This window comes from Dermochelys coriacea, chromosome 15 (assembly GCF_009764565.3).
Source record: "Dermochelys coriacea isolate rDerCor1 chromosome 15, rDerCor1.pri.v4, whole genome shotgun sequence".
In the NCBI taxonomy this organism is placed as follows: domain Eukaryota; kingdom Metazoa; phylum Chordata; order Testudines; family Dermochelyidae; genus Dermochelys; species Dermochelys coriacea.
In genome coordinates this window covers 24,806,984-24,820,780 of record NC_050082.1, presented here as the reverse complement: position 1 = coordinate 24,820,780, position 13,797 = coordinate 24,806,984, and the positions used below count along the sequence as shown (strand labels likewise).

Sequence of the window (13,797 nt, the reverse complement as noted above, 5' to 3'; positions counted from 1 at the left end):
AATAAATTAGTGAAAATATTTGGGCTTCCTCCTGGGACTCTAGTGGACAGATCCTCCACTACTGTACATTGTCATAGACCTATTTAAGTCAATGAAGCTATGAAAATGTAGGCTAGAGCTGAGAACCTAGCCCTAGTCATAACTCTGAATTGCCTACCCCTTGGTTTGGATCAGCACTCTGGAGTAAGCTAATAAAATCCTCCAGAAGACCCAACATCAATGGGATAAACAAACAGCTCCGAGTCCAAGTTGCTGCCTTAAATTCACAGTTCTGTCTCAGGTTTCAGAGTAGCAGCCGTGTTAATCTGTATTCGCAAAAAGAATAGGAGGACTTGTGGCACCTTAGAGACTAAACACATTTATTTGAGCATAAGCTTTCGTGAGCTACAGCTCACATCATCAGATGAAGTAGGTTATGAGTGGGTGTAGTAAATTTGCATAAATGTACTTCTATACTTGGTCTTGTTCCTAAAAAGCATCTGCATTATGTTCTGATCAAAATATGTGAGTTGATTGTTTGGGTCTGACTGACAAACACACATCTATGCAGTCTGCTCACGTATTTGGGGAAGGAGTATGGAAACATGCTGTAGGCTTACAGCAGTGGTGCTTCCAAGTTTCCACACCCCCTCTGATCACTAAACCAGGATTGACAACTGAAAATGTTTATTAATCCAGCATAGTGATTTTAGTCCTAGTGGGTTTTGAAACATTGCCTTAGATCCTTTGATTTACAGCCTAACTCTAGCTGTAGTGAGATACTGGCTGTGAAAGTCATCAAGGGTTTGAAGGGGGAAAATAGCAAGATGATAATCAGAATTATGTGATTTTAAAAGGTTCAACAGCCTGCCAATGCTAGAAATAAATTTCCTAGAGAAAAATAAACAACAGAAGAGGTAACTATAAAGGACTGAATTCTAAATACTGAGAATCCAAAAGAAAAAAGAATGGAATGTCAAGCTTTACTAGTAGTAAACTGGTAATTAACTATACCTGAAGCTTCAGATGCTAAGGAATTTGGACTTTCATTTGGTTGGCTGAGGTAAAAAGTGTATGACGGTGAAGCAGCAGCAGCAACACTAGTCTAAAATTCCAAAGGGAAAAGAACATGCTTTATGAACTATAAAAGAAAAAAGCAGAAAAGAAGGAATAAAGGTGCACTAGTTCAAAATATTGCATTAAAACATCTTTTGTTACACAAACAATGAATTAAAAATTTAGTTTAATAGCATTCAACTGAATTGATATTGAGGCCCAGACATTGTGTGTCCAATACACTGCAGCCAACAAACACAGCATACTATATTTGTTAAAAAACAAAAAACACCCACACACACATTTAGGAACCCACTTTTTTATTTAATTCAAGTGTGATACATTTAGTTGAATGTGGTTTTGTGAAATTTCACAAAACTAAGAACTCTCCCATTGTCAGCTTGACAGTCATCTGAACTTTTGCTCCATAAAAGGTGCAATTATAGAGACAACTTACTTACCAACCAATAAATGTGTTATTCTCTCTCATCATCCTAAGACTGGAATTTCTTACATTCAGCTGTTATGACTCCACCTACCAGGAATCAGGAGGTAAATACTCTCTATAATCTTAACTTTATAATATATCACCACCCTTTGTCATCAATCAAAACTATCTAATCAACCACCCCAACAAATACAAAGCCACACAAAACCTCAGAGGTGGGAAGTAGTGTGGAGAAGACTACAGCAAATAATTTCAATTTTCATTTTGTCATAACTCTCTCCTCTTCCCTAATCAAAGGAAGAAATGCTTTTCACTAAGCTGATGTATAGGATAGTTAAACTAGGTTGAGGTCTTACCTTAAAAACAGCTACCTGCAGCACTCTGACAAAAATGAAGCATCCACAGAAAAAAAAAGTAGTCCCATCTTTTAAGAAGGTACAGGAAAATATGGCAAATGAACTGGTATGGCTCTATACAAATGTGTTTTATTGAAGCTTTCATTATTTCAACCCATGAAGTTGTCAAACCTCTAGTAAAATGACTTTTTTTGTGCATTGGTAATGTATTCTATGTGATTTCAAATTTAGTTGCATCATCTTTAAAGCCAAGTGCTTGAAGCTTTCTGACCCTATTTAAGAGCCTGGAATCAAACAGAGCAAGCCTTGGGAATCTCAAAGCTCCTTAGTACAACCTAGGGGAAACTTCAAAAATTGTTTTACATTCAGTGAATGAAAACAGCTTTTGTAATGAAGAAACACTGCTAAAAACAGAATACGACAAGGATATGACTAAGGACTTAATTCATAGAGGTGCCAAATACTGCAACTCTCACTGAAGACCATCTCTGCAAGACTTTTGATGTAGTACGTTGATGCACTAAAACTTTTGGGGGTAAAATTCAAGATGGGAGTCAGAAACCAACAGACAATGTCTCTAATTTACAAACCCACCTTTAATATTAAAAAATTAAGAGTTTTGGAAGGTATATAAAGCATCATACTTGAGAGCACCATCCCATCTGCAGGGTTTTCTTGAACCTGCTCCTGAAGCAACTGGTACTGGCCACTGTCAGAAACAGGATACTAGACTAGATTGGCAATTCCTGTGTTCTTCTTCAGAAATGCTGAACTTGCATTCTAATAACTCAAAGATATTTTCTTGTAAAGGAGTCAAACTCAGCATGTCTGTAGTCTTCGATGAATAATACAATCTTACCTAAATTTCAATACATTTGATACCTATATAAAGTTGTTTTCCGAAAAGCATGTCCTGTATACATGCAGTATATTGCTTTACTTAATAACCTGTACACATATTGGCATAAAACAAAGTTTTTACATTGCAGATATCCAATCATTTGCAAGTGATTCCAAGAGATTTCTTACTGGGAGAAAGTCCGTAGTGGCTGCAACTTCAAGTTTTGTACTTTCTAAGAATTACATTACACAATCCATTACTCCTCCTCCCCCTGCAGGACATACAAAACTGGATTTTACATTCAGGGTGCCCAACAGAAAGATTGAAAGACTAGCTAAGCTCCCTCCAATACCATCTGAAAAGTAAGGAAAGAGTCAAAAGCTATATATGAGATTTGTTTTTTTTCCAGGAAAAAGCACCAACCCACAAAGGAGTAGAGTGGGAAGTACACCTCAAGAAGGTCTGCGAAGCAGAACTAGGGAAAATTAAGACAAAAATACTCTCCTGCAGTACATTCAAGTTTACTCAAGAGCATACTAAGGTCTGAAGACATTCCAATCAACTAGGATAGCCCCCACCTCCCATCCCTTTTGGCATACTGATGATGCTCAACCCCAAATGTGCAGGAAGCTATTGTTGCTCAGTAACTATGCTGCTTGGCAGAACTGAAAAGCTCAATATAGCTCAGGACTGAAAAAGGGGAGGATTTGCTAAATGGGAAAGTGGGAACAAAAACCAAAACAAAGCAGAAAAACCTTCCCAAATCATTGCATCACATGTTCTCTCTCTCCCCCAAATTTTTTTTTATTTCTTAACTTCAGTTTTTAAATTTCTTTCTTCTGCTCTTCAGAGGCATGACAATGAAAAATAAAAAGGTCTCAACTGAGTGCTTCCAGAGCAGCAAAGAGACTAAAAGGAAAGTGAATAGGCAGCACCTTATAAAGCCAGGTGATAAGCAATCCTCAAGGCTGCTACTTCCTGGCAGGTGGAGTCATTAAACAGCTGTGTAGGAATTTCTTCCTTAAGATGGTGTCAGGAGAGAGGTGTATGACAATTATTAGTACAATTACCATCGTTCTAAAGCATCATAGTTAGATGTCTGACCAGATTCTGAGATTAGCATGTAAATTATTGTACTGCATATTGCTCCTTTAAGGTTAAAAACGTCATGCCAGCTTGCACTTTTATTCTATGGAAGGCAACACAAGAGTGAATGCATTCTGGGCAGGCAGCATAATGAATATTAAAAGAAAAGGCAACATTATACTTTTAGAGCTACAGCACAAAAAGCATAAATACCAAGGCCGCAACTATGTACATTACCATAAATGGTTTTGAACATCTAATCAGTGTCCCAAACGTCTCTCATAGATAGGGCTGATTGTGTGTTTTTAGCACCCTATACTGTAATTGGATTCATGGGGCAGGTTTTTAGTGAAGGCATATATGAGGAGGGACAAAATTCCTTGTACTTGCATCAACCAATGCTTGAAAAAAAGAAAAACCTGCCACGAGTTTCATTATAAAAGGCCAATAAAACTGATCAGTGGTTCCCAGCTACTTAAGGTTCCCAACCTGGAAAGGGTGTGCAGGGTCTCCGAGGAGATGCTAAGTGCCCTCAGCTCTGTAGGGCTTCACCTCACATAAGGCCCTACATTTTTTAGGAAGAGATTTCTATATGTAATACAAACACAAACAGTTGCAAAGTATAAGATCATTTACAAAAAGTACATACTGTAAAAAGTAACTCATAGTTAAAGCTTTATTTGAACATCTGTGTAAAAACATCCTAGGCAGGAGTAGTAGATCACTTACGTTCTCAAATGTTAATTTCTTAGCTTGCTCATTTCCTTGCACAGCGTTCATGTACCCTTCTTCTTCCAGATTTGTTCTTTTCAGCTGGTTTTGTTTCAGCTTTTGTGCCCATGATGTTAGATATTTACTACATGGAAAGAAGCGGAAAAAAAAAAAAACCACACACAACAGCTATTCCCTTTATAGTAACGTAAAAATAATTTCTATTGAAATTAATTTCTTGCTAAACCATTCAATATGAAACACAGATATCAAAGTTTCATTGCCCATATGCATTCTTGAGAAAGAATAAAAAATAACTGATACCAAAATGATTTTCTGTGTTTTGACTTCCAGCAAAAGCACTGATAAAGAAAATTATTGGTCCCGTAAACCTAGAATCAAACTTTCTATATTTTAACAAATCACAACAGAAAACTTATATGTGTAACAGAGGCACTACACATACTTAGACAAACACCACGTTTCCTGGTCAGTTCAAGTAACCACACAGTGGATTACAATAAGCCAAGTGAGTGCTATGTTAATTCACTGAATTAGGTTAACAGTGGCACACTGGTGACAGGCTGAAATTGACCAGAACCATGGAATCCTGGCTAGTTCCATAAGTAAAGTGTTTCAGTGCAGCATGTCTGTTATCAGTCTGATTATGAAGAAAAAGCCAAATGAAAAGCAGTAATTTGACTGACTGAACAGCAATCAATGTTAATTCAGGAACAACAGACTCAATCACAACATTAAGCAGGGGCATGGCCACATAGCCTACTATTAGGGGTCCTTTCCAATCCAAGTGATTCTGTAACAATAGGAGAGATGCAAACAGAGATACACAAAGAAAAGTTATACAGAGAGAGAGAGAGAGAGAGAATCATAGAATCATAGAATATCAGGGTTGGAAGGGACCCCAGAAGGTCATCTAGTCCAACCCCCTGCTCAAAGCAGGACCAAGTCCCAGTTAAATCATCCCAGCCAGGGCTTTGAGAGAGAGAGAGAGAGAGAGAGAGAGAGAGAGAGAGAGAGACCTTTACTCATGATGAGTAGTACTCTGTGAGAGCCCCATTGACTTCAAGAGGACAACTCATGGAGCTAAGATACTATTCATCATGAACAAGGTTATCAGAATCTACCCCAATAAAAGAAGGATGAGGGAGAGAAACACACCCACACCCAGAAAATATAAATATGGAGCAGAAATCATACATTCCCATTTCCACCTCACTGAAAGGGAAGGGTCAGCCATATATGGTATTATATGCTGTCAACCAGCCAAATTAATTTAAACATTTTGACATTCATTTCAGTTTATTGATGAAAAGCCCTTCAAACTTTCATTTTGTTGAGTACAGCAAAAGAAGAACAATTTTTGTTTTTTTGTGATTCATGATAGTCCAACCTATACTACAATGCATGCACACGGGAAACGATGCCATTGCACAAGATAGTAGCATACTAATCACATACAGGCAAACATTCAACACTTAAATACATGAAATTTGCAATCTATAAATGAAAACACTGCATAACAACTATGTTTTTTTAGCTCATTTTTGTAATCAGAAATATATCCCTGCATTTATCCCCCCATATCAATAACAGACAAGCATTTCAAATATCATAAAAGGCAAGAAATGTATCATACATAAAAAGCTGGGATAAATTAACTTGACCATATGCCAAGCAGCACAGCACATTTATGCATGCCAGTAGTCTCATTAAATTCAATGGGATTACTTGTGTGCATAAAATTACTCGTTTGTGTTTGCAGGACTTGCGCCACACTGTACTAAATTTACTAATTGGAAAGTCTGTCACTTACCAGTTTGCTTTTCCACATTGATCTTCAGTAATCTCATGTTCAAATTCAGCAGGAAAAACTAAAATACCATCTTTTAGTGATGGACAATATTTCTCAGTTTTTTGTATAAATTCTCTTTTAGTTTGTACATTGGCTGCAATTGAATCCTTCTTCGTCACGGGTGCATCACCCTGTCCTTTTGAAATCTTCTCTGGATAGCCCATGCACTTCTGAATGTCTTTAGAATTCCTAGGATTCAGTTCTGGGGCAGAAAGGGTACCATAACCACTGCTCATTGAAATACTATTTACACAACACTCTTGATGCTCAGCAGACGCTTTTGGCTGACTTTCAGCTTCATTAGATTTAAGTTGATTGACAATGCACCGAGTTTCTTCAAAGTTTTCAGAACAAAACCCCATTTGACTTTCTAGTGAAGAGAAATTGTTTGCATGTTTAGTGGGAGAACTTTTGCTGTTGTAGGAATCCCATGAAGCATTACTGTTCTGCAACTTCACTAAGTGTCTTATCTCATTCTGTATACACTAAAAAAAAGAAAAGATGAATAGATAAAATGCTTTTACCATACAATTGTGCCACAAATCCAATTAGTATTTTGATGCATATTACATTAACTTTCATTGTTAGGAATTAGTGAACTTATCTGAACTAATTCCTGGTTAAGGCTTTTCAATATATAGATATATTGTGCATAAAATAAAAACATGTGTCCTATGCATTACAGTAAAATGTGTGTTAAAAAAAAAATCTTAGTCTGAAGCAGTGAATTACGATCCTCAGCAATCACTTATAAATTTAAAAACATGCACGTGTGTATCCAATATGCCTTCAGAATTATTGTGATGTATCAGCTAAATATAGAGTTATAAATTTGTTTAACCATATCCTTTAAAATAGGCAAACAATTTGTCTCAGGGCAAAGAACATATTTGCTAAATTTAGGTCTAAAGGAAATTTATATCCAAGTTATAAATTTCTGACAATAGAAGGAGAGCTTTAATGGAAGTGGAAACTACAATTCAGCTTTAACTATAATAAGATTAACATACCTCTGTAAGATTATTTTCTATGAACTCTTTGTTTTAAAATATCTCTTTTAGGTAATAAGTGTATATTATGCAGTTCATTTTGACATAGAGGTTTACTTTTTATGTGTTTGCCTTATAGTTGTACAACATTCTATCATAAATATCCACACTAACTGGATTATCTATATAGATTTGTTAGAATTAGCAGAGTATGAATTCAAATATTTCATTTTCAGTGTGGATTGTTTCCAAAAGAGCCGTTTCAGTATACTGGTAAACAATACACCATTTAAAAATTGTTTTATAATTGCTGACATACTGGAACAGTTCCAAAGAGTAACCATATGTTTTTAATCAAGTTCTGTGTTGGTACCTATGGCCATGATCCTGCAATGAGCTGCACTAGAATTGTAACCTATATCCCCCCTGAAGTCAGTGAAGCTCTCTGTGTACACAGGGATCCTCCATGCATGCATTGCAAGATCAGAATCTATAGTTGTTTTCCAGAAATGTAACGTACTAAGCTCCCATACACTTTAATAAGTTTTCTGTGCACAGGAGTCAAATCTCCTTTAATGTTTCTGGAGAGCACAGATTAAAATATTAAACAAAAACCTTTCTGTCCAAAAATCTGAAAAATAAAAACAAGCCCTGATTCCAAGAAATAGTGAGCACCAGCAAAACCCACTGATTTCAGTGGGAGTTGCAGGTGTAATGTACCTCTCAGGATCAGGCCCACTAGCGTTAATTAACTTGTGATAAAAATGAACTATTGAGGGTTTCAACTCAGTCTTTTTCTCTCCCTCTCTGTCCACAAAGATTCAAGGATGGAGTTCCTGTCCTCAATTAAAATTTCCTTGGCCACTGGTGATTTGGATCACAAGACCAACAACATTTTCTGTTTTAATTTTCTTTGTGTGGGTGGGGAGGAACTAGACATAAATGGGTCAGATTCTCCATTGCCCTTCAATATGTGTAGGCATTTACATCTGTGGAAAGTGTGTAAAACACTACTATTCTGACTGGGCAGCGTTGTACACCCACTTTGCACAGTTGTAAATGACTCCACAAGGTTGAAAGCAATGGAAAATTTTACATAATATCTAAATATTGAATTATCTATTGAAAATGTTCAGACCTATAGTAAACATGTATTTTAAGTAGCTTTTCAAAGAATTTCATATATCAACTGAGGATCTGCCCTGTTGTGATTCTAAACCAAACTCAGGATCTTTGTCCCTTGAGTTAAAATGTCACTGACAGCACAGCAAGCCAAATATCTCTGAATGGTACTAAATATCAAAGAAGCTTCTTGCTACACAACAAGTTTTGTCTCCTTATTAAAAATGTGTTTTCTCCCCATATTTTTCCACTGATTCACTGGGCTAAAATCTGTTCTCAGTTAACCTGTATAAATCTTGAGTAACTCCATTTACTTCATGATGGATTTAATTGAGTTACTCCTAATTTATACTGGAGTAATTGAGAAAAGCATTAGGGCCATTAGTTTTATATTCAACAGTGTGACCATTCATGTAGCTAGTCTCTGCTAATACCACAAAGTGCAAAGTTAGCTCTTGTAGAGGTAGGCCCTCCTATCAGTAAAAGCAAGGCTGGTAAAGCCAATATAGCGTACTAGTCAAGGCTAGCAAGAGCAACAACAACAATAATTAACCTCTACAACATGAGGAAGAAAATACAAGAGTACAGGACATGGGTAGGACAAAAATGTTCAGACAAAAATATTTTAAAAAAATAGGGAGGTAATAGGAGATAGGATAGAAGAAAAGGACAGTACCTCTTGTTAATTTTATCAATTCAGGAACTGTTGCTTACTACTAGCGTAGAGGGCATCAGGAAAGGGAAGGGAAAAAACAGCAACCAAAATGAAGATATTAAATATTGTCTATGTATATTAACATATTCTCTCTTTTACATGTTCACACATACATTTTCTTCTAGTCTGATTTGATTGTGAAACAAGAATGAGGGAGAATTTGAATCCTGACGATCTTAACATCTTGACTCATTTTTCATTGTTAGAAAGGGAGGTTCTCCGAGTCAAGAGTAAAATATCTGTTCGAATATTACAATGAATGTTGTACTATGCGCAAAACTCCATCTAACTAAGACAATCATGTTTCAGATTATGTTTTCTGAACTAGAGCAAATATTATTTTAAAATTAGAAAAATATGTATTCCAACTGTTAACATATAATGGTAGTTATCTATACAAATCTCATTTGTTGTGTATTTGGTCAAAATACATGTTTATGAAAAAGAACAATTTGAGTCAAAAAACCCACTTTGTTTTTCCCTTTCTAAAAATGTACACTATTAAACAGCCAAGTGATAAGGTACTGCAGACGTGCATATTAAACATCAGAGGTCCAATTTTCTCCCGATATGCAAACACGCAACTCCCATTGATTAAATTTGAACATATGTAAGGACGATAAGGCCCTACATGTATTCACAGAAAAAATACAACAGCAGTGGATGATACAGTGCTGTACTGTTTTGTAAATATACAAAAATTTATCAAAACGTTAAAAAGCAGTCAGCCTAAAACTGCTACATAAACAAATAATGGCTTACTTGGATTTGGTGATGGAACTGCTCTTGCTGGGCAACTATCTGCTCTTGACACTGTTTCTCCACCAGTTTGAATAACTGTATCCACCTAGTCTATTAAACCATAAAGTGAAATAATTAAAAATCATATTGCTTCCTTATTCATTTTACTCTAGCACCATAATGAGACCCCAATCTCAGTTAAGGCCCCTAGCTATAACTGTAATACAAATAATAAATAATAATAGCAGCTAGAACAACAACTACTGCAAAGGAAAAGAAGTGACACTCCTAAAGCAAACACAGAAAAATAAAAAAAAGATACTTCTAGTTAATGTATTCGTATCTAAGTTTTATTTAAAAAATAAAGGAGGAAAAAGTGTTCTCTACAAAATTAGACCATGTTACTCCTCCCTTTACATCTCTCCACTGGCTCCCCCTTCTCTATCACATCAAACATAAGCTGCTTGTCTTCACTTTCAAAGTATTCATTCATTCATTCTCCTGCTCATGGACTGTAGAGTGCACACTTCATATCACCCATTTTCAGAGAGCCCACTCTCCTGCCAAGGTTGCAGTCTGCTTTATATTAAGGCTGAGGCGAGCAAGGTCAGAAGCCATGACATCCCTTCAGTGTGTGCAAGGCCATCCTCAAGATTTTCTCCATCCAGCTTTTGTTGGATTAAATGCATAAAGCTGGCGGGCTGGTATGTGCTGCAGCATACGAAGGATATGGCCAAACCACCTGAGCCAGTGTTGAGTCACTTGGGAAGACATTGGAGACTGGTTGGTCCAACATCTGACAGCCTCATACATAACCATATGCCTTCAATACATCATTGCTGTTTCATGTCAAAAACATCTGATACATTTGCGTCTCTAAAACCTGGTCCACCACACAGTCGGACAGAAGCCACTGCTGCTTATAGATATACATCTTATTCCCATTGATGCCACAGAGGCTTCCAAAGAGCATTCATAATACCCGTAGCCTTGCCAATTGGATATTTCATGTCAGCAAGGCAACTTCCCTCCTTGGTGACAACAGAGCCAAGATACTCAAATGAGCAGATGAATTCAACATCTTGTCCACTGATTATGATGGATGGGGTAGAGATACCTCAATCACTTACATCATTTTGGTCCTCTAGTCAATTGGAAGAAGACCAAGCTTACTTGCATCTTTTGTAAATACATTCAGGGCACTGATGAGATTAATTCATGAGAATGCAAGTACAGCCATGTCATCTGTATATTCTAGGTCTAATATGCCAAAGTCACGCAGTACCACCTCCTGTATGCAGCTAGTGATGGCTTCCAGTCAGTCAGCGAACAACAGTATTGAACAGATCAGGGACAGCCACGCACCCTTAAGAGATGCCTCTGTGGTACTCAAACCAGTTGGACACACTAGTACCTAAGCAAACAGCTTTCATTTTGGCAGTGCACATCTATGAGAAGGTTGCAGAATTTGCCAAGCACACCAGCATCTTGCAAGTGGTGCAATGGGAAGCAGTGGGAGCAATGATCCAGAGAGTCAAAAGCTGCTTTTATATTAATAAAAGCTATATACATCTCATCCTTCCCACATCAAAACTCTTGGGCTTTTTTAATCGTTTGTCTAATGGTAAAAATCTGTTCTGTGGTTGATCAGTCAGGCATAAACCTGGCTTGCTGTAGATGTCACAGATTCCTCACGGTGGGCTTAACATGCTCAAGCATGAACAGTTAGTTGCTTGGAATGGAGCACAAAGTGATGCCATGGTGAGTAGAACACACCAGACAATCACCTTTCCCTTTCCAAAACAATTCCATGGTCCCAGTCATCGGGTAGTTTCTCATGAATCCATACTTGGTTGATAATACATGTCAGCCACTCCAAGACAGAATCCCAACTGTGCTTAATCAGCTACACCACAAATACCAGCAGCATAGCAATTCTTGGGCTTATAGGCTGCACTTCGAACCTTCTTGATAGTACATCCTCTACATGGAGGGGCGGTTACTGGACTTTTTGCATCCTCCTGAAGCTGCACATCAGCAGCTTTGATGGGGTTGTTCAGAAGCTCCTGAAAGTGTTCTTTCCATTCATTCAGACACTCTGCCTCGGTGTCCAGTATGTTATTGTGTCCATCTTTCACGAGTGAGGATTTGTTCTGTGGACCAGTTTTTAAGGTGTACAGTTCTTTACAGACAAGCCATCATCATTTCTGGCCAATGAAGCTTCCATCAATTGAGCCTTATTTGCCCAAAACATTTCATGGTCCTGCTTTAAAGTTTTGTTATGCAAGGTACTGAGTCATCAATATTCTTGATAGTTCCCATTTAAGTGAGCCACATGTTGTTTTCCTATGATGTCCGGGCTCTGTCGACTGATTCATTAATGTTTAGGGCTGGTGCAACTTTTCCCTAGCACTTTGTTTGGGGCATCCATAATAGAAGGCTGGAAATAGTCACACAAATTGTTGATTTACTAATGTTCAAGGTTTTCATATGCAAGGATTAGAGTGTCAAATCATTTGAAGATTTCGGTCTGGTATCTCATTTTGACAGCAATGTCAGTCAGTCTAAATGACTAATGGAAGGCTTGGTTTGAGTTGAAACCAAAGTTGAAGTCACCATGGCCACAGGCTACCTGCAGTCAATACTGCCAACTTCAGTGCTACTTATCACCCAACAGAGGTGTATACAGATTCTCCATTGGTTGGATATAAGAATGTGATCTAGTGCTTTATAGATTCTTCTTCCAGCATTCAGATACCAAGTGCAGGCATGTATGTTCTTCTGTTGGAAATTGGTGTCAGAAACATGGAGTCTGGTTGGAGCACAAAACCTGAGCAATCACTCACCGTTATCATTTGTGGTCGCAACCACAAAGAAATGCCCAATGCTTTCCGGCCGAGCTGTTCTAGCATTGGCTACCAGCATACCATTGGCATCACATCACACAATGAAAATGTCATGAACAGATACTCTGATGATGACATCATACATGGCTGGTGCATAAAGTTCCTTGTCCTCCTCATCATCAAGGTTAGCAGGTGCATAAGCTGCAATGACGTTGCCATTGCCATATCTATAACAAAATCTTGCCACCATGGAACATACGGAGATAGGAGACCAGCTTCTGAGGGATTTATGAGCGTTCCTTGACAAGGTCAAGGCAACACTGTCAAGACTGACACAGCCGAAGCCCTCACCACTGGGGGCTGACCATAGACAATTATAGCCATTAATAATCATCTTGGCAGCAACACTCCAACATGTCTCACAGAGTTCTGCCATAAAAATGCTGCACTGGTTCCATTCTCATTGTCATTCACGTGACAAGAGAATAGGAGCGCCAATGGTTTTCAGGGTGAGTATGTTCCAAAAAGCAAACATACATTATGTATGCAGTCCAAAAATCCCAAGTCCCATCATTCAATGACAGGGTCGGTTCCAGTCAGAGTAATATTTGTCTAAAGTTCACACCATATCCCACTCTACCTACTTACTATCTCTTATTCACTATCAAGATGTTGACTTCTGCCTAGTGGTTTGGGGAAATTTATGTTAAAATGTCAAGTCATGAAACTCTGAAAAAGTACTGGATTTGCAAAGAAGCTACTTTTTTTGTAAAACATTAATAGTGTTTCAAGACATTTCCACCGCTACAAAGTGCTACTACAATGTTAATAACATTATTACAGATTTTTAAAAGACTAAAACAAATGCAAGTTAATAAAATTATGTAAAAGACTTCTAAAACATTAAGTGACTATCAAATTTATAAATAGCCCAATGAGTTTGGTTTTATTTACACTATCTTATTTTTATACTTATATTTTAATCTAGAATGAGCTAAAGTGACCTGACACCTGTTGAAGAATGCAACACACAC

The 13,797-nt window shown here is 37.5% G+C and overlaps 1 protein-coding gene across 5 annotated transcripts in view; it reads right to left on the bottom strand.

Moving 5' to 3' along the window:
• The window catches only part of MPHOSPH9 (M-phase phosphoprotein 9), a 47,795-nt gene that overhangs the window by 21,742 nt on the left and 12,256 nt on the right, over positions 1–13,797 (bottom strand). For 4 of the 5 annotated variants that reach the window (XM_038372862.2, XM_043498480.1, XM_038372864.2 and 1 more), the window contains exons 4-7: positions 9,939–10,028; positions 6,312–6,835; positions 4,496–4,622; positions 994–1,084 (exon numbers count right to left, since the gene is read on the bottom strand). In XM_038372862.2, coding sequence (XP_038228790.1) covers positions 994–1,084; positions 4,496–4,622; positions 6,312–6,835; positions 9,939–10,028 — 832 coding nt within the window. The remainder of the gene's footprint in view (positions 1–993; positions 1,085–4,495; positions 4,623–6,311; positions 6,836–9,938; positions 10,029–13,797) is intronic. The other variant, XM_043498479.1, reaches the window with a different exon arrangement.